Source organism: Coenobita brevimanus, chromosome 102, assembly GCF_032717465.1.
Source record: "Coenobita brevimanus isolate Jiangsu-jjx chromosome 102, ASM3271746v2, whole genome shotgun sequence".
In the NCBI taxonomy this organism is placed as follows: domain Eukaryota; kingdom Metazoa; phylum Arthropoda; class Malacostraca; order Decapoda; family Coenobitidae; genus Coenobita; species Coenobita brevimanus.
Window position 1 is genome coordinate 1585379 of NC_137055.1, and position 24746 is coordinate 1610124.

At 42.1% G+C, this 24746-nt stretch overlaps 2 protein-coding genes across 2 annotated transcripts in view; both read left to right on the plus strand.

Annotated features, from left to right (window-relative positions):
* Window positions 1–24746, plus strand: part of LOC145415317 (trypsin-1-like) — a 230982-nt gene that overhangs the window by 192467 nt on the left and 13769 nt on the right. The window lies entirely within an intron of this gene.
* On the plus strand, window positions 972–24423 carry LOC145415316 (uridine-cytidine kinase-like 1). Its single transcript, XM_080284593.1, has 12 exons — window positions 972–1061; window positions 3157–3290; window positions 3914–4084; window positions 5921–6027; window positions 6283–6453; window positions 10487–10558; window positions 15051–15212; window positions 17415–17504; window positions 17785–17994; window positions 21060–21245; window positions 23034–23199; window positions 23368–24423. The coding sequence occupies exons 1-12, from the start codon at window positions 1012–1014 to the stop codon at window positions 23511–23513; spliced, it is 1665 nt and encodes a 554-aa protein (XP_080140719.1). The 5' UTR covers window positions 972–1011; the 3' UTR covers window positions 23514–24423.

Below are 24746 nucleotides of genomic sequence, written 5' to 3' on the forward strand. Positions count from 1 at the left end.
CATATTTCATATAGCTCATTGGGGGCTATACCTTACTCATGGCACTTTTTAATCTATTACTACACTAAGCACTCTCGATTGGAAGGCGGCATTCTTTACAGCCAGACTAAAGTTAAAAGATTGTACGTACAATGAAATGCTATGGAGAGGCTCTAGACTTTAGAACCATTGTGATATTAACCACGGTAAATAAGTTGCAAAAGAATGAACAGTTCTGCAAAATTTAGGTATATAAACCACAGTATTATACTTCCAAATCCTAAATGATCCTTAGGCTCAAGTTTAATGGCTACAGGCTAAGCTATAAACACTGGAGACATGGGAGCCCGAGAGACGTCCACCCAACTGCCCCTAGAAACATGAGTTTATCAGCTGACTCGTCTGCGGTTGTTTACATTGGTTGTCATGGAAACGCAAAGTACCGTAGCAAAACAAACGTAAAATACAAGAATATAATAGTCAGAGGGTTATGTTTTAATGAAAAATAATAGAACATTGTGATGCATGTTTAAAGCTTTCTTTCTTGCTAGAAATAAATACAATATTGAATGATGACACAAATATAATAAAAACCTGGACCTTCTGTTTCCTTAAAAGCTCGTAAAAATATAAGAAAGCATTTCTTTGTAATTTTGGATGATATATGAGATGTGAGTAATGGTGAAATAATGGAATATGGCTTAATATGGTCAATCTGGGAATCGTCCAATAAACCAGTATTGTCAATTATGCGCTTTTTTCTGGACCAAGAGATAGCCATCTCAGTTTGACGGCAATGAATACCTTCTAGTTACAAATAATTTTTCGATGTTCTAGAGATTTAGTACAATTTTAGCGATTATCTGAAAAGGAAATTTAACGTTTTTTTTTTTTTTTTTCAGCGAATATCTGGAGTTGTTACACTGACAACATTCTAGCAGTTTTTAAGCACCAGTTTAGCGGTTAAAGTGTAGCCTTTGGCAACTCTGTAATGGACGCAATCGCAGCTGAGAGAATTTGCCTAGAGGAGTGATGTCTGGTAGATTCAAGCAAGATCCTCCCAGTTCTGCCAGCTCTGACAGGTCGGTATGGCGGAGAAATATGGAGAGAAGAGGCATGGATTTATACCAGCTTTATATTCAATGTCCAGTCGCCATTATGAAGGAATAATAAACGTAATAAGCAGTGGGGTTGATTTAAGTTTTGTATTGAGTGGAATGTGAAAGGTCAAAGGAGCTAAGGTGCCTGAGAGTGTTAATTCTGTTGACTGATTAGTATGGCGAGGGATGAGAGAAATGAACCATGATTTTATATCCCTGGGCTCTGAATCTAAATTTTGGTCGCCATAATTGTTGAGAGGTAAACGTTAACCCGCACTAGGCATTGTTATATATCGAGAGGAATGTGGGAGGTCATGGGAGTCTGATAATATTAACACTGAATTGACAGGCTTGAATACACCCGTTGGAATATACTGAATGGAATATGGAAGGTTGGGGCAAGATCTACATTATGGTAATTACAGAGAACACACATTTTACCAAGATAATTGGGTGTTTATTTCATATATGAGCAAAGGTATTGCAAAGTAGTACAGTACAGTGTACACAATGAAACCTAACCTAACCCTGCCAGGCCTGTCCCAATCAAACATAACCTAACCTAATGTAACCAGTCCATACTTAATCTAACCTGACCTACTTTAAGATGCATTTTCCACTAACCAGGAGCTACTAGGCCATCTCAGTGATCTCATCGGGAATTATAGCACATTATACCAACAAGACTCGAGCTGCCTGGAAAACAAATTTCAGAGATGTTGGATATTCAGGCGAAGACAAATCTAACCGTAAATAGTACTATATAATTCTTCCTGCAAAGATAAATCTAAGAGTAAAAGCAGTATACCAGTTGTTTTTCCTGCAAAAAGAAATTGGCTTAGAGTAAAAACGGTTTCTTTCTTCCTGCAAAAGTAAATCTACATAAGTTTCATGGACTGGATTTTGAATGTTGTTACATCCCGTCCCACACTGCCACAGGCTCCAGCACTTGAAATAAGCACACTGTGGAGGCTTGTGGATCCAAATTATTTTAATACAGTATTTGGAAAATCTCTTTCTTGTTATCCTTACCAATTTATTTTGCACATGAGCTGCACCTTAAACCCCTGAATGAATGCAATGAAAATTTTTCCCCTTTTCTTCCTACTATGTACTGATGATTTCAGTCAGCTGAAGAGTCTTTTCAAACAGGTGTAGCGGAATAGATACGGTAAACTCAATTATCCATCGTTGCAATATCCAGTCCAACACAGCATGCAGCACCACTGGCTCAGTTTTAGGAAAGTGATATCCAGCACCAAAACGGGACGTAACTGGTAGTTTTATGCAGTATTTGGTGTTGAGGTGCATCAGCCAGCTCATAAATGGTAGCTAACTGGCACTGTATTGCATCATTATTGTATTTTATGCTTAATTTTCACCTTTTACTCATGGTAAAGAGTTTAGGATAGAGGCTCAAGATGGATAGTAATGCAGTATCCAGCTGGATGCTTAATATTGAGCCGATGGGGGGTACTATGCAATGTCTGACATTTTACTTTACCGAGTGTAGGGCTTGGCTTAATTATGCCAGATACTGTAATTGAGAATTTACCCTCCCCGTAAAACAAATAACTCAAAGTCTAATGGCCACCCCTTATGGGATTATGGCATCTGGCAATAGATAGATAGATAGACTATATAGCCTTCATTAACGCCTTCGGTACTAGGGTATTCCTAGTGGAGTAAAATTGTCAGGAGAGAGTTGGAATAGAATTTTAAATGTGTCATTTGATTGATGTATCTGGTATGTCAGGAGAGTCTATGTGAGTGAGGTGGGATGGGGGAGGGGGAAGGGAAAGGGTAGATTGAGGATGAGATGTGAGTGAGGGTGGTGTTAGCTGAAAGGAGGGCAGCCTGATGGCAGAGTGTGCATGAATGCAGTTTGTGTGGACACCCCTTCCAGGATGAAGGCATGCAGGTGTTGATAACTAGATTTAATATATCTTTTCATTACCAACATAGCTAACATAGTGTGCAAGACAGTATTGGTGTGCTGTATGTAGAAATAGATTGCTGTGGAAGGTGTGTGTGTGTTATGTGGTGAAAAATATGATTATGATGAATTTTGTTTCAGTGGGGGAGAGGACAGTGTTACCAGACAAATGGAAGATGATGAGTCAACCACAGACATGGGTGAGATTGAAGTCGGCAGCCAGCCTGCATCACCAAGACCCCCCTCAGCTGGACCCCCCCAGACCCCCACACAAGGTGAAAGAGAGAGGGAATAGGAAAATCTGTTATACACCAATTCACAGAAAAAAGAAAAAAAAAATGTTGGGGGATTTATTAATTAAATTACAATATTTTAAGTTGATAAGTGGTGTACTATAGTTTAGCTTTTACTGTAGTGTTTTGGTGCTTTGAATTTTTAAAGGGAAACAAATATATTGTGTTTGTTTCATCAGGAACCAGTTTTATAGCAGTGATAGGGAAGAGGGTATGTTGTTATGGTCCCAAGTTCATCTGAAGGGTGAACCCAGTGGACTGCAGGCTGGAGTTTCCCTTCTGCAGCCACCATCTTGTTTCTGAGGGTCAGGGAAGTTGCTGAGTGATGTTTGTTTAACCAGGCACTTGAGCCACCCTGTTATATCAGACTCTCTCTCTCTCTCTCTCTCTCTCTCTCTCTCTCTCTCTCTCTCAGGTTGCTCTACTATACTTTGCATCAGTAACACAGAGGAGGATATTGAGGTGTAATATGCAATTTAAATCACTAAGAAAGAAATGTAATGAAATCTCCATAACCATTAGAGTCTAACCCATAGGAGCTGAGAGGAGTCATAGGAGCCTGTGAGAGTCAATAAGTGTCTGTATCTGTCTCTCTCTGTCCACAGGTGCCTTAAGGTCGCCGCGTAGTGCTAACCGACGACAGAGGACAACATCACAGTCTCAGCCGTCGCGGATCAGGGAGCCAATTCTTAGAGGCCGCAGACGCACCATTTACACAGCTGGCCGACCCCCCTGGTACGATTGTCAGGGCCAGCTCGTCGAACCATTTGTTATAGGTGAGGATAACTTCTCTTTTCATCTCATATCTCCTCTTCTCCTCTCTTTTTTCTTTGGGTAGGGTCAGGCCTCTTCTCCTGGATCCTGCTTCACACCATCTCTTAGGCCAGAGACATCATAATGGTCTGATGATTATGATGATGATTAGAGTCACACATATATTATGTATGAAATGTAATAATTTTCTCTTTAGTATCTATCTATCTATTGCCAGATGCCTCAATCCCATTCGGGGTGGCCACAAACAAATCACCTCCACGTCTCCCTGTCCCCCGCCATTTCACTGCCCCGCTCCCAACTCACACCCCCCTCTCTCATATACGGTACCTCTCCACCCCATCCCTCCATCTCATCCTCGGCCTCCCCCTCCCTCTCCCCCCCCCTACCTCACTCACATACACTCTCTTTGTCAGTCTTTCACCCTCCATCCTCTCCACGTGGCCAAACCACCTCAGTGTATTCCTACTAATGCTTCCTATCACTTCCACATCCACACCACAATGCTTCTTTATATCCTCATTTATCAGCCTGTCTCTCCATGTGACTCCACATGCTCCTCTTAAATAACTCATTTCCACTGCTCTCACTCTTGACTTGTGTCCTTCCAACAACATCCAAGCTTCACTTCCATACGTTAGAGTTGGTATCACAATACTGTCATGTAGTAACTTTTTCACTTCCATGCTCACTTCCCTGTTTCTTATCACTGCTTTCAAGGAACCAGCAACCTTTCTTCCCTGCTGTACCCTTTCAAGCACTTCACCCTCCAAACCTCCATCCTTCTCATCACACTACCCAAGTACTTAAACGTACTCACATTTTCCAATTCCTCACCTCTCTTTAGTAAAGGAATATTTTTATTTTGTGAAAGGGGTACACCATGCATCTATGAAATGATGATGATGATTATAATAACCTCTATTTTAAACTGTTATTATTTTTTTTAAATTGTGCATGGCCTAATGAGGGTAGTGATGTATGTGGAGGATGACAGTTGGGTGTGGAAGGTGAGAAGTGTGAATGTTGGGATAGGATTGCAAGAGACAAAAAAAGACCTGGGACAAGGTCATAGACTGTGACCTCAGGCATAAGGAACTGGATAGGGAGGCAGCCAGAGATTGAACAGCGTGGACAGAGCTACCATTAGGTGACCAAGGTCAGTGTATGGAAGCATGATGGAGAGTATAAATGACTTGGTACAAAATGGAATAGCGATGATGATGATGATGATGGTCAGATTCACATAATGCTATTATGTATTACATATGAAACTATTTATTTCTCCATGTATATTATTTTTGTTTTTACAGGATAGGCTATTTGGCTATTTATATCTTTGGGCTGATGATAATGGTGTTTCCTTTTTATTTTTTTTTTGGGGGGGGAAGGAAACAGGGTTAAAGTTGTGTACAATGATGATTGTGGTAGGTGATGGTGACCATCATCCACTCACTTGATATAGTGCTGCCTACTTCCTTAGCTGTTATCATTCTTTTTCTGTGCCTGCCCTCCTCCTCTCTTCCTATTTCTCCCATCTTTCCTGTCACTTCTTATTGCTTTTCTTTCCTATACAGGTGGCTTTACATTGAGTGACAAGCCAAATGGTTTCCTGTAAGCCAAGAAACCATTTACAACGCTGGGTGGTAACCATATAACCAAACCATACGTGCTCCCTACGTGTCAACAAGTGGGTTGGTGGAGGGTTAGTGCCCCTCCCCGTAAAACAAATAACTCAAAGTCAAATGGCCACCCCTTACGGGATTATGGCGTCTGGCAATAGATAGATAGATAGATAGACAATGATGATATATATATATATATTTTTTTTTCCTAAGGTGTGTGTGGTGGCAGTGCTTCAGGAAAGACAACCGTTGCCCGGAAAATTATAGAAGAGCTTGATGTACCGTGGGTGACACTACTCTCCCTTGATTCTTTCTATAAGGTACGTGTTAAGAGAGAGTGGCAGTTTGGAAGCCAGGGTTTTTCTGTTTTTTTTTTTACATGATTCCATTGATTTTGGAAATGAGGCATTTGCATAAGAAATGAGGATTAAAAGTTAAATATATTACATTTAAAAAAGTAATAAAAAAATTATTTTGGAAAAGTAGAAATTTACAGTATATTATGTCTGTATCTTTGTCTATCTGTCTGTCTGTCTGTCTACTTTCTATCTATCTCTATTTGTCTGTCTGTCCAGGTACTCTCAGAGAAGCAACATGAAGAGGCAGCAAAGAATGAATACAACTTCGACCACCCTGATGCCTTTGATTTTGAACTGGTAGCAAAGACTTTGGTGCGGCTAAAGGAAGGCAAGAAGGTGGAAGTGCCAATATACAACTTTGTCACACACTCAAGAGAAACCAAGACGGTGAGTTATACAGTGTGTTTTTATGGGGTTTAAGTCTGTGGGAGGTTGTGGTATGAATGTTGAATTTTCAGTATACAACTTTGTAAGACATCCAGAAGAAACAGACACTTTGGTTAGGGTAAGAAGGTTGACTTACTGGTATTCAGATTTGTCACACATTCAAAGAAACAAAGATGGTAAGCTATCTATCTATCTATTGCCAGACGCCTCAATCCCGTTTGGGGTGGCCACAAACAAATCGCCTCCAAGTCGCCCTGTCCCCCGCCATTTCACTGCCCTGCTCCCAACTCACACCCCCCTCTCTCATATACCTCTCCACCCCATCCCTCCATCTCATCCTTGGCCTCCCCCTCCCTCTTCCCCCCTCCACCTCACTCACATACACTCTCTTCGTCAGTCTTTTGCCCTCCATCCTCTCCACATGGCCAAACCACCTCAGTGTGTTCCTCATAACGCTTCCTATCACATCCACATCCACACCACAACGCTCCTTTATATCCTCATTCGTCAGCCTGTCTCTCCACGTGACTCCACAGGCTCCTCTTAAATAACTCATTTCCACTGCTCTCACTCTTGACTTGTGTCCTTCCAACAATGTCCAAGCTTCACTTCCGTACGTTAGAGTTGGTATCACAATACTGTCATGTAGTAACTTTTTCACTTCCATGCTCACTTCCCTGCTTCTTATCACTGCTTTCAAGGAACCAGCAAATACATGCTGTATAGTTTTATATATATATATACTGTATACGGTATATATATACCGTATATATGAATGGATGTGGTAAGAAGGTTTTTGTAGTTGTGGCACAGGCTCATCTGAAACCTGAAACTGATGGACTGCAGGCTGAAGTTGCCCTTTTAATGCAGTCTACTTCTTCAGGGAATGGGAGAGAGTTAAGAGATGTATACAGTACTGTCAGTGAGACTCTCAGCAGTGGACGTGTAAATCATAAGAACATCCAAAACAGTCAAGGTTTTGAGCAACATGTCACACAGCAACCTTAAACTCTGTTGTAGTGATGTCCCACAATTTATCCCAGACAATAGCAACACCATCAAGGACCATCTAAATGACAGTACGCTTATGGACATTACCATGTTTTCGTTTTTGAAGGCTCCAACGTGCTTGCATGCATCGGCTGTGGTCACCTAGCCTAATGGCAGCTCTCCATGCTGCCCGATCTCTGGCAGCATCCTTGTTTCAACCTGTAACCCTGAGGTCACACTCAGTGACCTCGTCCCAGGTCTTTGTCAGTCTGCCTCTCACAACCCTTCCACCAACATTAACACTTCTCACTTTCTGCACCCAGTTATCATCCCCCATCCATTTCACATGCCCAAACTATCTCAGTCTACCTCTCCTTATCATAACACCAATACATTACTGTCCCATCCCATCTCTTAACTCTTCCATCATAAACCTAGCCCCCCCCAGACCTTGCACTCAAGGACGCACAGCACATCCACCTAATCATTATCTTTTCTGTACGTTTGAGCCTGCGAATATCGTCTTCCTTTACTGCTCAGGTCTCACTTCTACACCAAAAGCTTCCAGCATCTTACAGTACATTGGCAGTCCCATTTTGTTAAATATTATTATTTAATTCATAAAAACATGGAAAACTAACTATACAAACAAATCTTGAGCATTCATTAGTGAACTGATGATTTCAGAAGATGTGTTATACCATAGAATTATCGCAACTTCCTTGCCGTGGTGCGCCCATTTATTTCTCACCTGACTGCTGTCACTCGACCCCTCACTTGCCACTCAGCAGTTTTGTGGTTTATACAATAAGTACACAGGAATTGCAAGCACTGTAGTTTTATGCAACAAAACAAACCTTCATTTCTATCAGCTAGATTTTATCTTGTCTGCCAGTGCAAATGCATTCTAATATGAAGTTATACATCATCTTAGAATGCATTTGCACGGGCAGAGAAGTTCAATGTGGCTGTTAGAAGTGAAGGTTTGTTTTGTTGGGTAAAATTACTGTGCTTGCAATTCATATGTATTGTATTATGTGCATAACAGCTGAGTGGCCAGTGAGGGGTGGAGTGAGGCAATCAGGTGAGAAATAAATGGGTGAGCAGTGGCCATATTCACAACTGTGAGCAAGGGAGTGTTGATAATGCCACTGTATAGCATTTCTTTCCAGATCATCAGTTCACCAATAAATGCTCAAGATTTATTAATTTAGTTTATTTTCCCATGTTTTATGAAATACAGTATTTAACAAAATGGACTTACTGTGTGCATCTTGCACTACTGCAAGACACTGCCATCACATGTGTTAACGTCTATGGGTTTGTTTAGTGTGAGGTTATGTATCAAATGGAATCTATTAGTGTGGTCCTGGATACAAGGGGTATATACTGCACTGATACAACCTGTGTATAGTACAGAAGGCTCTCGATATTTGATTAACCTTACTTCGATATTTTGTACTTCGATCGGACTCACTCGCTCGTCCAAAATTCGTGCTTGGATTTCAAAAGCCGTGCTTCGATCACTCAGGCCAGGTTGCGAGTGCAAGTTGATGCTCATCTGTTCATCTGTCATGCCACCTTCCGTCACTTGGTGAAGCTTGCCCTCTTTCAAACATTTGAAATCTTTTTTGTGACTTCAGTACCTGTTCTTTGCTCACTTTCATCGAAGTTACAATGGAAGCATCAACAGCTGTGGCCATGGTGATTGGGACAAGGACAAGGAAACAGGTGCTCACTCAAGCGGGGTTGGGGCAAACACGAGTGATGGCAGCGAGGGTGGCAGTGGTGGCAGGCAGCAGTGACTCAACCACTGCCTAGGAACCAAGGTTTCAGAGCATTTTGCTGTCATTAATGAAGACAGCTATGGGTGATGCTAAAATATAATTCAAAGGCGACTACAGCAAGGAAGAAACTAGTTAATTATTGGCTAAAAGTGCAACAGATAAATAATACCCAAAGCCTACGCTATTGAACATAGACTTTGATGGATCCCCCTGAAATATAGGTATTAAAGTATTGATTAATTAATAATAACTACACTGTTTATAGAATGACAGGGAATTATCCAGGGTGCGAATTGTCCTGACGGGGAATCGTTCATGTTTTGAAGGCGACTTGTCTGACGGGCAATTGACTTGACGGCGAATTGTCTCGGAACCAGAACTAACGCTTTACCACATAAACTTCATTCTTTCTATTTTAAAGTGAATGCAGCCAGTATTTCTTGCTTTTCTTGTTAACAGTAAGTAAATACAGTATTGTATGTACTAAATGTTAACACTTATATGGTTGTGTTATGATTTTGGATGGGTAGCTTATAAGTGTATACGTAAAAGTTTGTGTAGGTTTGTCGACAACACGCCGGTCCCATTCATTTATTTTCCATAAGTTTATCAATTTGCACTTTGATAAATCGCATTTCAATCGTTTTTTTCGGTCCCAAAATCAATTGAAGATCGAGAGCCTTCTGTATAAGACTATATATCTGATACCCAGGAAAAATTAGTAACCAGGAAGGTAAATTTCCCAAGCTTCCTGGTTAACTGGGATTGCACTATACAGACTTCAGGAGGTTATTCTTGGGCTGGTAATGGGGAGTTTGAATGATAAGTGGATGAATGTGTGGCCTATTTTACTTGGCATTCCAATTGTACTTCTCACTGTATTGTGCTTTACCACATCTCTGTTTTCAGATCCTACTGTACTCCATCCTTAGGTGGTGGTGGTGGTGGTGGTGATGAAAGTTACACCATATTGTAGCTGCCTCTTAGAAAACAGTGCTTGGAGCAAATGGTGATGCTATATACTGCTCCAATAACTTAATGTTCATACGCTGTATTGTAACTCAAAAAACAATGTTTGGAGCAGATGATGATGATGGTGGTGGTGGTGGTGATGATATAAGGTGTATGGAGCAGATGATGATTCTGGTGGTGATATAAATGCAGTGATGGTGGTGGTGTTGGTGGTGATGATGTATTTATTTTTATTTAATTATTTATTTATTTTATTATTATTATTTTTTTTTTTTTTTTTTCAGAAAACCATGTATGGAGCCAATGTGATAATCTTTGAAGGCATCTTGGCGTTCTACTCTCCGGATGTTTTGAAGGTGGGTGTGGTGGTATGTAGTTCTTTCATCTTAACTTGGCCCAGATTTTTGTCCTTTTGCAGCTTATTCCACATAGCTTAGTGGCAGAAAAAGACAATACTGTGGCTCTACATTCATTCATTCATTCATTCATTCATCATCCAATTCTCTATTGCCCCAAGAGGAGCATAGGAGCCCGGGGCTAGGCAAGTTGGTCCTGACATTTAAGATGAGAGTGACCAGCCTCACTCATCCCTGAGTGGCATTACATGAGCAATAAACCCCAACCACCCCTTGGATATAAACCTGCACAGGCTCAATCCAATTTGAGCACCTTAGTTACCCACTAAACCACCAGGTGCCATAATTTGGTTATATGGTTACCAACCAGCATAGTACAGTACATGGTTTCCTGGTGTACGGGAAACCATGTGGCTTGTCACTCAGTTTAGAGTCACCCATAGGCAGAAGGAAGAGGAAAGAATGAAGAAATGAAAGACAGAAGAGGAAGGATGGAAAGAAGGAAGGAAGAGGGGAAAGGGCAGGCACCCAAGAGCATCTCTACATTGAGTGAGTGGATGGTGAGCGCCCCCACCAACCAAAAATACTCACCATCCACTCACATAATGTAGTGCTGCTCTGGGTGTCTGCCTGTTCCTCTCTTCCTTCCTTCCTCCCTCTTCTGTTTTTCTTTCCTTCATTCTTTTCTCTTCCTTCTGCCTACGGGTGACTTTACATTCCCTCTTCTGTCTTTCTTTCCTTCATTCATTCCTCTTCCTTCTGCCTATGGGTGACTACACTAAGTGACAAGCCAAATGGTTTCCTGTACACCAGCAATGCTGGGAACACTACTAATAAAAAGTGGCAGCACTCCCATTCCCGTTACTAGCTCGAAAAAGTAGTTACATTACTGGTTTCGCTACTTGATACGAAATGTAGCGGCGCTTCCGCTACGTTGGATAAGAAAAAGGTACATGAAGGAAAGGTTAACAAAAATCTGTGATACAGCAATACACTATATACTGTTTTGATAACATTAGTCAGTCTGAGTGGTTATGTGTACCAGTAATGTCAGTATATCTATCTATCTATCTATAGCCCGACGCCCTAATCCCGCAAAGGGTGGCCGCAGACAAAACGCCTCCAAGTCACTCTGTCACCCACCATTTGACTCCCCTCCCCCCATATCACCCTCCCCTCCCTCATATACCTCTCAACTCCATCCCTCCACCTCATCCTCGGTCTACCCCTCCCTCTCCCTCCCTCCACCTCACCTACATACACCCTCTTAGTCAGTCTTTCATTCTCCATCCTCTCCACATGTCCAAACCACCTCAGTGTATTTCTCCTAATCTTTTCAACCACATCCACATCTACCCCACAACGTTCCTTCACTTCTTCATTCGTCAACCTGTCCCTCCACGTCACTCCACATGCTCCTCTCAAGTAACTCATTTCCACTGCTCTCACTCTTGACTTGTTCCCCTCTTGCAAGGTCCACGCCTCGCTTCCATACGTCAGGGTAGGGATCACAATACCATCAAGCAGTGACTTCTTAACTTCCATACTCACCTCCCTATTTCTCATCACTGCTTTCAGTGTGCCAACAACCTTCCTTCCTGCTGTACCCTTTCACGTACTTCATCCCCCAAAGTTCCATCCTTACTCATCACACTACCCAAGTACTTGAATGCACTCACATTCTCCATATCCTCACCATCCAACCTCATTGCACACTCTGTGACTTCATTCCTCTCAAACACCATAACTTTACTTTTGTTTACATTAACTTTCAGCTTCCTCCTCCTACACACTGTCCCAAATTCATTCACCAAACCTTGCAACTCCCATTCATCTTCACTCAACAATACTGTATCATCAGCAAACAGCAACACCGGAAGCTTCCAAATCTCACCCTCATTCATTAGGGCCACCCCCACATCTGCTGCCCTACCTTGTACCTCCTTTACAACCCCATCCATATATATATTAAACAGCCATGGAGACATTACACACCTCTGTTTCAGTCCCACATTGAGATCAAAGAACTCACTCAGCTCACCATCCACTCGCACAGTAGCCCTAGCTCCCTCGTACATACTCTTCACAGCACTCAACAATTTCCCCTCCACTCCATATATTCTTAATACCTTCCACATACCTTTCCTATCTATTCTGTCATAAGCTTTCTCCAAGTCCATGAAGGCAGCGTACACTTTCCTTCCCTTCTCTAGATACTTCTCCACTAAACATCTTAGAACAAATATCTGATCTACACACCCTTTTCCCTTCCTAAATCCCCCTTGTTCTTCTCCAACTAGCTCCTCTGTCATATGCCTAACCCTATCAATGAGTATTCTACCATATATTTTACCAGTCACACTAAGAAGGCAAATACCCCTATGGTTACCACATACTTCTCTCTCCCCTTTTCCTTTGTACAGAGGAACAATTATACCTGATTTCCAGTCCTCTGGAACCCTTCCCTCTTCCCAAGCCAATCTACACAACTTCCATATCCACTCCACAACAATCTCACCCCCATACCTAAGCATTTCACCACACACTCCATCAATTCCTGGGGCCTTTCCCAGCTTAATCTTCTTCATCGCTTCCACTACTTCCGACCTACTGATCTCTTCCTCCCTCCTCTCATCTCTTCTTCTCCCAGCCATTCCCCAACCACTTATACTCACACTGCTCTCACTCTCTACATTTAACAAATCCTCAAAGTGCTCCTTCCATCTCCTCAATTTCTCTCTCTTCTCCACCAACAATCTATTATTCCTATCTTTCATTCCCCTACTATTTCCCCTTTCACACTGCCTTACTTTCCTTACCTCCTTCCAAAACAATTTCTTACTCTCCCTCCATTTCACACTCAGATTCCTCCCAAACTCATCATCCACTTTCTTCTTACTCTCCTTCACCAGTCTCTTAACCTCCCTTCTCCTGCTCACATATACCTCTCTCTTCTCTCTCTCATCTTCCCTACCTCTACTCGCCAACCATTCACCATATGCCTTCTTCTTTTGTTCCACAGCTTGTTTCACCTCATCATTCCACCATGCTGTCCCTTGCACACCCTTGCATCTCCTCCTCACTCCACAAACCGCCTCACACGCTGCGCTTATCTCTTCCGTGAATATCTTACATACGTCTTCCACCCTTTCCATCTGCTCTAGCTCATACCTTCCCAATCTTTCTTCCACTATGCTCTTATACTCTGTCCTCTTCTCACTATCTTGCAATTTCTCCACTCTTCTCACAGGAGCTGCTTCCTCCTGTCTTCCCCTTCGCCTCCTCAACCACTTTCTTTGCAGCTCTACCTTGGCCATCACTAAGTGATGGTCCGAGACTCCATTCCCCCACCCTCTCCAAAAAAAAAAAAAATCATATACATGTCGGTGTCACTTTAATAAAGCTTAGAGCCGAAGGTACAGGAAAAAGCTATTTACTGTATAATATAACACACGTTCCTTTACATTGTTACCTAGTATACCTACTGAAAGTAACACGTAAATTAAAGACAAAAAAATGTGGCCTACCATTGATACATACTACAGTATATAGATTTATATTTTCAGTGATACCTATTTAATATATGTACAAAAACGAAAGAAAAAATGAACTGGGGCTTTCTTTTAAAGGCTATTTATACAACAGCAATGTTTTTTCCATTACTTTAAGCTGTAAGTAACATACTGTTACTGAGAAACAATAACATAGTGAGTAAGAGTTAGTCTGAGAGAGTGAGGGAGAGAGCGGGAGTTAGAGACGGGGATAGTTAGAGGTGTGTGCGTGTGTGCGTGTGTTAGCTTTGCCTACATCTAGCTGACCTCCTTATTTATCTTTACTTAATTTAAACAATTGATAATTAACTAGCAAATTCCTGTCTAATTATTGCACATAACTAATAAATAATAATTAATAAATTACTGATGTAATGTAGAACAAACATCATTAATTGACAGAACTGACAAAAGTATTATTTTTCGTCATTAATACAACCAAACCGTCAGTATATCTGTATGTACAGTACTCAACGACTCTGGACCTGTATTCGTCGCGTGAGTAGTGAGGAGCGCAGTAACGCGTGAGCACGGCCAAAAAGTAGTGGCGCTCTCAGTTTTGCTACTGGCTAAAACAAGTAATGGCGTTACCACCATCGTTATCAAAATAGTAGTGGCGTTATTCCAAGCTTTGTACACCAGGAAACCATTTGCTGCTCTGGATGGTAACCATATGTCCAAATGTGGTGCCTGGTGGTTTAGTGGGTAATTAAGGCACTCCAATCAGATTGAACCTGTACAGGCATATATCCAAGGGGTGGCTGGGGTTTATTGCTTATGTAATGCCACTCAGGGATGAGTGAGGCTGGTCACTCTAGTATTAGTGTCAGGACCAACTTGCTTAGCCCCAGGCTCCTACACTCCTCATGGGGCAACACAGGATTCTATGATGATGATTATGGTGATAATAATAATAATAATAACCTAATTTCTTTCAACAGTTACTAGACATGAAGGTATTTGTTGACACTGATTCAGATGAAAGACTGGTTCGCCGATTGCAGCGGGACATTGCAGAGCGAGGGAGAGAACTGGACGGTGTGTTGAAACAATACTTCAAGTTTGTCAAGCCTGCATTTGACTACTACATTGCCCCTTCTATGGTAAGGACCTCTGGATCTGTGGCACCTATATAACAGTTTGTGGTGGTGGAGATGGGCACCTTTGTATGGTGACGCCAATGTAACTGGGTGGCACCACTGGCTGGGTATAGTAACAGCTTTATCCGTCTTCCCCAAAAGAAGGGTGTTGGACTGCTGCAGACTACAATACACAGGGTTCATGTTCAGATGAGCCTGGGGTACAACAAAAACAACAGCAAAAACATTCTTGTGATGTAGCAACTCAGAAGAGAACATGCAGTTTGTGAATCTAGCACTTGACTAATATGTATGTACAGTGTGTTGATACCTCTGTGATAAGGACCTCTAGATCTGTATGGTCTGTGTAGGACTCAGTTGCATGGTTAAGCATTATTTAAGTTACTAGATGTTGTTAATATATCTTTTTCCTTTTCATGTCAGGAAATATTATAATAATGAGGAGGAGGAAGAGAAGGATGTTTGTATAACTTCCCTCACTCCAAATATTATTGGTAATAGAAGTTGGGATAGTGGTGATAATAATGAACTGCCTGTGTTAGTGAGAGGTGGGAGAGAGGAGGGGGGAAGAAGCATGATGATGATGATGATGATGAATGAGTTTGGGAGAGTGTGTAAGAAATTGAATCTAAAGGTGAATGTAAGGATGAGTAAAGTTGTTGTCTTCAAGAGAAATGATGTCACTGACTGCACAGCAAGGTTGGTTGATGAGGAAGTGGAAAATGTGAGTCCATTAGTACTTGGGTAGTGTGATGAGTAAGGATGGAGGTTTGGAGGATGCAGTGCATGAGATGATGCAACAAGGAAGAAAGGCTGCTGGATCTTTGAAGGCAGTGATAAGAAATAGGGAAGTGAGCATTTAAGTAAAAAAGTTGCTTTAAGTAAATAAGTTGCTGCATGATAGTACTGTGATACCAACTGTAACGTATGGAAGTGAAGCTTGGACCTTGTTGGAGGGACACAAGTCAAGAGTGAGAGCAGTGGAAATGAGTTATTTAAGAGGAGCCTGTGGAGTCACATGGAGAGACAGGCTGACGAATGAGGAAGTGAAGGAACGTTGTAGCGTGGATGTGGATCTGATAGAAAGCGTTGAGAAATACGCTGATGTGATTTGGCCATGTGGAGTGGATGGAGAGTGAGAGACTAACAAGGAGAGTGTATGTGAGTGAGGTGAAGGGGGGGAGAGGAAGGGGGAGGCCAAGGATGAGATGGAGGGATGGAGTGTAGAGGTATGTGAGAGAGGGATGTGAACTGGGGGGAGGGCAGTGAAATCAAAGGGAACAGGGTGGCATGGAGGTGCTTTGTTTGTGGCCACCCCTTACGGGATTAATGCATCTCGCAATGGATAGATAGATAGATTATTATTATTATTAGTAGTAGTAGTATTACAGTATTATGTGGTAGGTGGGGGCACTCACTTGATGTTGTGCTACTTTGTGTGTCTGCCCTTTCCTCTCTTCCTTCCTTCCTCTTCTGTCTTTCCTTCATTCTTTCCCCTTCCTTCTGCCTGTGGGTGACACTGCAGTGAGTGACAAGCCAAATGGTTTCCTGTACACCAAGAAACCATTTACTATGCTAGGTGATAATCATATAACCAAATTATGGCACCTGGTGGTATAGTGAGTAATTACAGTGCTCCTATCAGAATGAGCTGGTGTAGGTTTATATCCAGTGGGTGGCTGGGGTATATTGATCATGTAATGCCACTCAGGGATGAGTGAGGCTGGTCACTCATCTTAAATGTCAGGACCAGCTTGCCTGGCCTGCACTCCTACACTCCTCATGGGGCAACATGGGATTGGATGATTGGTGGATGGATGGATTACAGTATTATGGTGGTACATTAATTACCTATACTGAAAGAGTAAGTGATGATGAAAGGTTAATGATGATAAATACTTTCTTCATGTTCTCAGTTGATGATCTGTCTATAGGCATCTATCTATTGCCAGACGCCTTAATCCCATACGGGATGGCCACAAACGAATTGCCTCCACATCGCCCTGTCCCCTGCCATTTCACTGCCTTGCTTTCAGTTTACACCCCCTCCCTCATATACCTCTCTACTCCATCAGTTGATGATGATTATTATTATTATTATACCATTATGGTGATACCTTAATTACCTATGCAGAACGAGAGAGAGAGAGAGAATGATAATGATAAATAAATGATGATGATGGTTACTTTCTTCCTTATTCTCAGGTCCATGCAGACATCATTGTGCCAAGAGGAGGTGAGAATGAAGTTGCCATAAATCTCATTGCTCAAAATGTCATGACACAACTACAACAGGTAATAATAATAATAATCCTAAACCCCTTTTTCCTCTGACTTGACTTAAAATTGCCATCTGCCCATCTTGAATTGACTAGACTTAAAAATTAGCCATCTGCCCATCTTGAATTGACTAGACTTAAAATAGCCATCTGCCCATCTTGAATTGACTAGACTTAAAATTACCATCTGCCCATCTTGAATTCACTAGACTTAAAATTGCCATCTGTCCATCTTGAATGCTGAGTTCAAACATCAGAATGACACTAGGATGTGATGCTGGTCGTATATTCTTCAGAGGGGCTTCAAGCTGCGAGAGAAGCTAGCAAACGCCAATTTTGGCCTTTCAAGACCAAATTCCCTCCATCTCCTGCCATCAACGCCACAAATTCGTGGACTGCACACGTTCATTCGCAATAAGGACACTCCCAGGGACGAATTCATCTTCTACTCCAAGAGGTTGATTCGTCTGGTGATAGAACACGCGCTGACTCTACTTCCATTTACGGTATGTCTTAGAGATAGATGGCTTTTGAAAACTCACCCTTTTCATTTTATGTTGGCCTAAAATTGCCATCTTTCCATCTTTACCTCCATTTACAGCAGGTCTTTTGTTTTTTCTCTTCAAGAAGCTGTGATCTGAGGAGAACTGTAATGAAGACCAATAGGTTTAGTCGTATCATTTATAAAGGTTCCAGCATGCTTGCATATGTCAGCCTTGGTTGCCTAATGGCAGTTTTCCATGCTTCTTGATCTCTGGCAGCCTCTCTGTTCAGTCCTTTATCCCAGAGGTCACGCTCTGTGACCTTGTCCCAGGTCTTTTTTGGTCTGCCCATCTCAACCCTACCCCTGATATTCACACTTCTCACCTTCCATATCCAGTTGTCATCATCCATCCTCCCAACATGCTGAGACCATCTCAGTCTACCCCACATCATCACCCCTCCTCAGTACATCACCAATACACACTAGTCCCATCCTTCCTCTCAACTTGCCAATCGTAATCCAAGCTCCCACAGGCCTCACATTCAAGGATGCACTACACACCCATCTGATCATTGTCATATCTGTACATTTGAGCCTCCAGATATCCTCTTTCTTTACTGCCCAGTTCATACTACCATACAGCATTACACTCCTACCACATGCTGCATACATAGATCCCTTAGCAAGGAAGGAGAACCCTCTCAGAGTCAGGAGAGGCAACAGCTCCCTGAATTTCCTCCAGCCACACCTTACTCTAGCCACAGAGCTAGCTCCAGCCACACCTCCAGCATATAACATGTCCCCTAAATTGGAGCGCCTTAATTACCCACTAAACCACCAGGCGCCATAATTTGGTTATATGGTCACCACCCAGCGTAGTAAATGGTTTCCTGGTGTACAGGAAACCATTTGGCTTGTCAGTAGTGTAGAGTCACCCACAGGCAGAAGGATGGGGAAAGAATGAAGGAAAGAAAGATTGAAGAGGGAGAGTAAAGTCACCCATAGGCAGAAGAAAGTAGAAAGAATGAAGGAAAGAACGACAGAAGAGGAAGGAAATACGAGAGGAAAGGGCTGATAACCAAAGCAGCACTACATTGAGTGAGTGGATGGTGAGCACCCCCACCTACCAGGAATTATTATTGTTATTATTATTATTATTATTAGTGTAAGTATTAGTATTATTACAGGCAGACCCCAAGATGTGATACACCTATACATGTATGTGAAACCCCAGCATAGCGATGGGGGTAGAAAAACCACCATACCCCACCTAACGCTGGCCAGACCCCAGTGTGGCAATGGGTTTTGTTTTTTTAAACTGATTTTGGTGGTATTTTAGACTTAAATTTTGTGTTAAGGTTGATTTGTAAACTGTTTTTTAGACTTAGATTAATGTGTTTTAGTCATAGGAATTAGTTGGAGAAGAACAGGGAGGCTTTAGGAAGGGAAGAGGTTGTGTAGATCAGATATTCATTCTTAGATCTTTAGTAGAAAAGTTTCTAGAGAAGGGAAAGAAGTTGTATGTGGCCTTCATGGATTTGGAGAAAGCATATGACAGGGTGGATAGACAAGGGATTGTGGAAAGTGTTAAGAATATATGGAGTAGATGGGAAGTTGTTGAATGCTGTGAAGAGTATATACGATGGTGCTAAGGCTGCAGTGCGTGTGGATGGTGAACTAATTGAATTTTTCTCTGAAGGTTGGGTTGGAAACAGGGATGTGTCATGTCTCCATGGTTGTTCAATCTGTACATGGATGGGGTAATAAAAGAGGTACAAGGTAGGGTAGTGGATGTTGGAGTGGCCCTGGTGAGAGAGGGTAGTGTTTGGAAACTCCCTGTACTGTTGTTTGCAGATGATACTGTGTTGTTGAGTGAAGATGAAGGGGAGCTGCAAGGCTTGGTGAATGAGTTTGGGAGAGTGTGTAAGAAATGGAATCTAAAGGTGAATGTAGGGAAGAGTAAAGTGATGGTCTTTGAGAGGGGTGAAGTCAGTGAATGTACAGTGAGGTCAGATGGTGAGGAAATGGAAAATGTGAGTACATTTAAGTACGAGGGAGTGTGATGAGTAAGGATGGAAGTTTGGAGGGTGAAGTGCTTGAAAGGGTACAACAAGGAAGAAAGGTTGCTGGTTCCTTGAAAGCAGTGATAAGAAGCCGGGAAGTGAGCATGGAAGTGAAAAAGTTACTACATGACAGTATTGTGATACCAACTCTAACGTATGGAAGTGAAGCTTGGACGTTGTTGGAAGGACACAAGTCAAGAGTGAGAGCAGTGGAAATGAGTTATTTAAGAGTAGCCTGTGGAGTCACATGGAGAGACAGACTGACAAATGAGGATATAAAGGAGCGTTGTGGTGTGGATGTGGATGTGATAGGAAGCGTTAGGAGGAACATATTGAGGTGGTTTGGCCATAAAGAGAGGATGGAGGGTGAGAGACTGATGAGGAGAGTGTATGTGAGTGAGGTGGAGAGGGAGGGGGAGGCTGAGGATGAGATGGAGAGATGGAGTGGAGAGGTATATGAGAGAGGGGGGTGTGAGTTGGGAGCAGGGCAGTGAAATGGCGGGGGACAGGGCGATATGGAGGCAGTTTATTTGTGGCCACCCCTTATGGGATTGAGGCATCTGGCAATAGATAGATAGATAGTTAGTCATAGGTGGGGTGAGCATTGTCATATTGGGGTACAGTTTACCAAGTTTGATTTTTTTCCAGCCTTATTTTTGATGATTTTCATATTTTATTTTTGGGTTTAGGTGAGTTATAAACTGCTTTTAGGCTTAGTTTAGCTGTTTTAAAGTTATTTGGAGGTTTAAGTTAGCTAGAAACTTGTTTTTGGACTCATTTGGATGAGGTTTAGGACTTGGTTGAGGGGTAAACCCAAGACTTAAAAACACATCCCTATACTTCACATGTTAAATAAACCCTGAGATTATGGTACCCTGCCTAGCAATGGGTTTTTACTGAACCAGTTGCATTGTTAAACCGGGGTATTCCTGTATAATTAAGTCCCTTGTGAAAGAAAGTAATTCACCATAGAGATTTGTGGTATTTTGATGATGATGATGATTCTACTCCTTCTCCCCAGCAGGACGTGACTGTGGAAACACCCCAGGGAATCCCGTATGAAGGAAAACGAATTGCCACAGAAAAGATTTGTGGTGTTTCAATTTTACGGGCAGGGGAGACCATGGAAAACGCTTTGTGTGAGGTGTTGAAGGACGTTAGGATTGGCAAGATTCTCATCCAGACGAACCTTGACACAGGAGAGCCAGAGGTAAAATGATGTGGCATTAGTTGGAACAGAATCCCCCTGGATAATCGGCCAGTGGCAGAGCCTCAGGACAGCCTTGGCTTCCCCATGCATTTATTGGCCCTCCTTACTGGCACCCCATCTGAAACTTATCTATTTAAATGTGTGCACATTGTGTAGCAATGGGCCACTTCCACCTTGGCCCACCAGTTTGAGAGGGTCTGGCTATGCCACTTTATTTTTTATTTATTTTTTTTATTTTTTTATTTTTTAGTTTTTAGGACAACTTTACAAGGTGTAGGGGAGGATTCAAATGTGATGGGTTAGATACATCATTGACTAACCCCTTCAATCCAGTGACAGTGTCAGTGTAATCAAGTGGTTTCTCTGCCTCATTATGGAGACATCCCTCAGCTGCCTCCCTATCCCTCAGCATGTTGAACTGCAGGAGAAGGGCAACTTCTGCATGTATTCCACTGACCTCATGTCAAGATGAGCATAGGGCCACAGCAACATTCATTGATTTACAGTATTATTGATATGCTTGTCTTGCTTTGGTTAGTTTTTCTGTGATCTCATTCTCTCAAGTTTCCTCTGGCTGTGTGGATACTACCTCATCCCTTCCTAGGGTGGGAAAAGAGGTCTGGATAATGATGGTGAACATTCTTCCTACATGTGGTCAGTTTTTTAAGCTTAGGACAGAGCTTTAATAATGAGTAAATGAAGGCCACATCATACCTGTCAGATCTACATGTGTGCCCTGCAGTGTAGTACATGTGGGAATGTCCGACAGTACCAACAATGAAGCAAGATAATATGACTGAATGAGTTAACTACAGTTGACCTCCCAACTTGGCTTATTGTCACAGTGATAATCTATCTATCTGTCTATTGCCAGACACCATAATCCCTTAAGGGGTGGCCATTTGACTTTGAGTTATTTGTTTTAAGGGGAGGGGCACCAACCCTTCACCAACCCACTTGTTGACACGTAGGGAGCATGTATGGTTTGGTTATATGGTTACCACCCAGCGTTGTAAGTGGTTTCTTGGCTTACAGGAAACCATATGGCTTGTTAATGTAAAGCCACCTGTAAAGGAAAGAAAAGCAATAAGAAGTGACAGGAAAGATGCAAGAAATAGGAAGAGAGGAGGACAGGCACTGAAAAAGAATGATAAAGGCTAAGGAAGAAGTAGGCAGCACTACATCAAGTGAGTGGATGATGGTCGCCACCACCTACCACCAACAGTGATAATGATCATGATAATTAGTCTCCTGTTCTTATGCTTTATGTGTAAGGTTACTGAATAATGGTGGTGGTGGTGGTAATGATTTTTTAATCATGATGATGATCCAGACTTGGTCATGTTCTCAGAGGGAGTGAGGTAAGGTTCAGGGAGCAAGAAAAAACTGATAGGAGGAGCAGTTGATTAAAGTCAGCCCAGTTGAATGGGTCACGCCTTTATTTATTCACCACTGAAGTCGCCAGAAGCATTATTGTAATAAAGGTACTTATTTTTGCATTTTGTACAGTATTTTTTCAGGAGGGGGAGGGGGGCTGTACTACCACTGACTTTCAAAAGACATTGAGATAGTGAGAGAGAGCGAGAGAATAGGTACAGTAATGGGCAAAACTAGGATAATGATGATGATGATGATAATCTGTCTTTAGCCAGACACTATAATCCTGGAAGGGGTGGTTACAGATGAACTGCCTCCATGTCACCCTGTCCTCCATCATCAGGCTGCCCTATCCCCATAACAACAGCAGTAATAGTAATAATAAAAATTGTACTTTCTTTTTTTCTTCAGCTGTACTACCTCAGACTGCCAAAGGACATCAAGGACTATCACATCTTTTTAATGGACGCCACAGTAGCAACGGGAGCTGCTGGCATTATGGCCATAAGAGTGTTATTGGACCATGAAGTTGTAGAAGAACATATATCACTGTGTTCTCTGCTTATGACTGAACAGGGTGAGTTTTGTTGCTTTGTTGTGTGTGTGTGTGTGTGCTTGCATTCATGCGTGCTTGTGTGGGTTTGGTGTGGTGTGGTGTGGCATGCATGTCTGTGTGCATATGTGTGGGTGTGGTGATGATGAAAACTGTCTTTGTAACTAAAAACATTTGTATCTTCCCTTTCAGGTGTGCACAACATAGCATACGCATTTCCCAAGGTGAGAATTGTTACAACAGCCGTGGACCCCTGTGTCAATGAAAAGTTTTATATTGTGCCTGGCATTGGGAACTTTGGCGATCGTTATTTTGGCACGGAACCATCTGATCAGTGAGCTGTCAACACTCTTTGGCATCAGACTGTCAGTCCAGTGTAGTATTAGCACTTTCAGGCTTTTGTGACAGCAGTAGATGTGTGCTTCAGTGAAGAGTTATAAACTGAACCTGGCTCTGGAAACATTGGAATTGCCACAGTGGGACCGAACCAATGGACTAGCAAGGTATTGACACTCTTGGGTTTGTGGGACTCATCTTTCAGTTGAACACAGTTGTGTAGAGTAGAAAATTAGCATTGTCCTATTCTTGAGAGGGTTAAGGGTGACAGAATTACACTAGTAACCACATAACATTACCTGGTACCAGTTGGAAGACTATGATAAAAATGTCTCAGTCATGAGAGGGTTAACCCTGTCAGTCTGAGTCTTTGAAAGGAAGTTCACCTCCCCTGAGTCATTGTTTGATAACCAATGGAAATTGTATCTCGTATGAGGCCTGCAGTGTGGCACTTGCAGACCTTCATTTGTGCCTCATATGTGGTCTGCAGCTCGACAAGAGTTAAAGGTGGCAGTACAACACTCTTTGAGCTGCATAAAAACACCTGGTACCAACTGGAAGACAATAATGGAGTTGTCCCACTCATGAGAGGGTTAATGGTGACAGTGCTGCACTTTTAGCCCCACATAAAATTACCTGGCATTAACTGGAAGACAAGACTAGAGTTATCCTGACGTGAGAGGGAGTAAGTTATTTGGAGACAGCAAGATGCAGGTAGTTACCATTCTCATGTAGATAAAGTTGTCAGGAATAATGTACTTCACTAGAGTTATCCTGATCATGAGAAGGTTATGTTGAATGTGTGAACACTCAGGCAGGTAGGACTCACAGCATTGCTTTCATCCTTCCTAAAGTATTGGAAACTAGTGAGTGTTACCTTGGCATTGAACCATGTGATCGGTGAAATATTGAAATGTGCTGACATAAAGACTTCTGGAGTAGAATATCTGAGTTGTTTGGAAGTAGCAAGAATAAACTAGAAAACGTCATTTGATTCAGGGGGAAAGGTTTTTATGTAAGGTTAGGATGATGATGACTGTGGTGTTGTTGCCTGTTATGATGGTGGTGGTGGTGGTGCCAAAGATAACATTGATGATGGTGGTGCTGATGATGATGATGATGGCAGTGAGAACAATAGTTATCTTGATGATGAGTGATTATGCTGCTGATAGTGCCAAAGATGATGATGATGATGGCAGTGTTGATAGTGATGTTGATCCTTTTGTATGCTCATA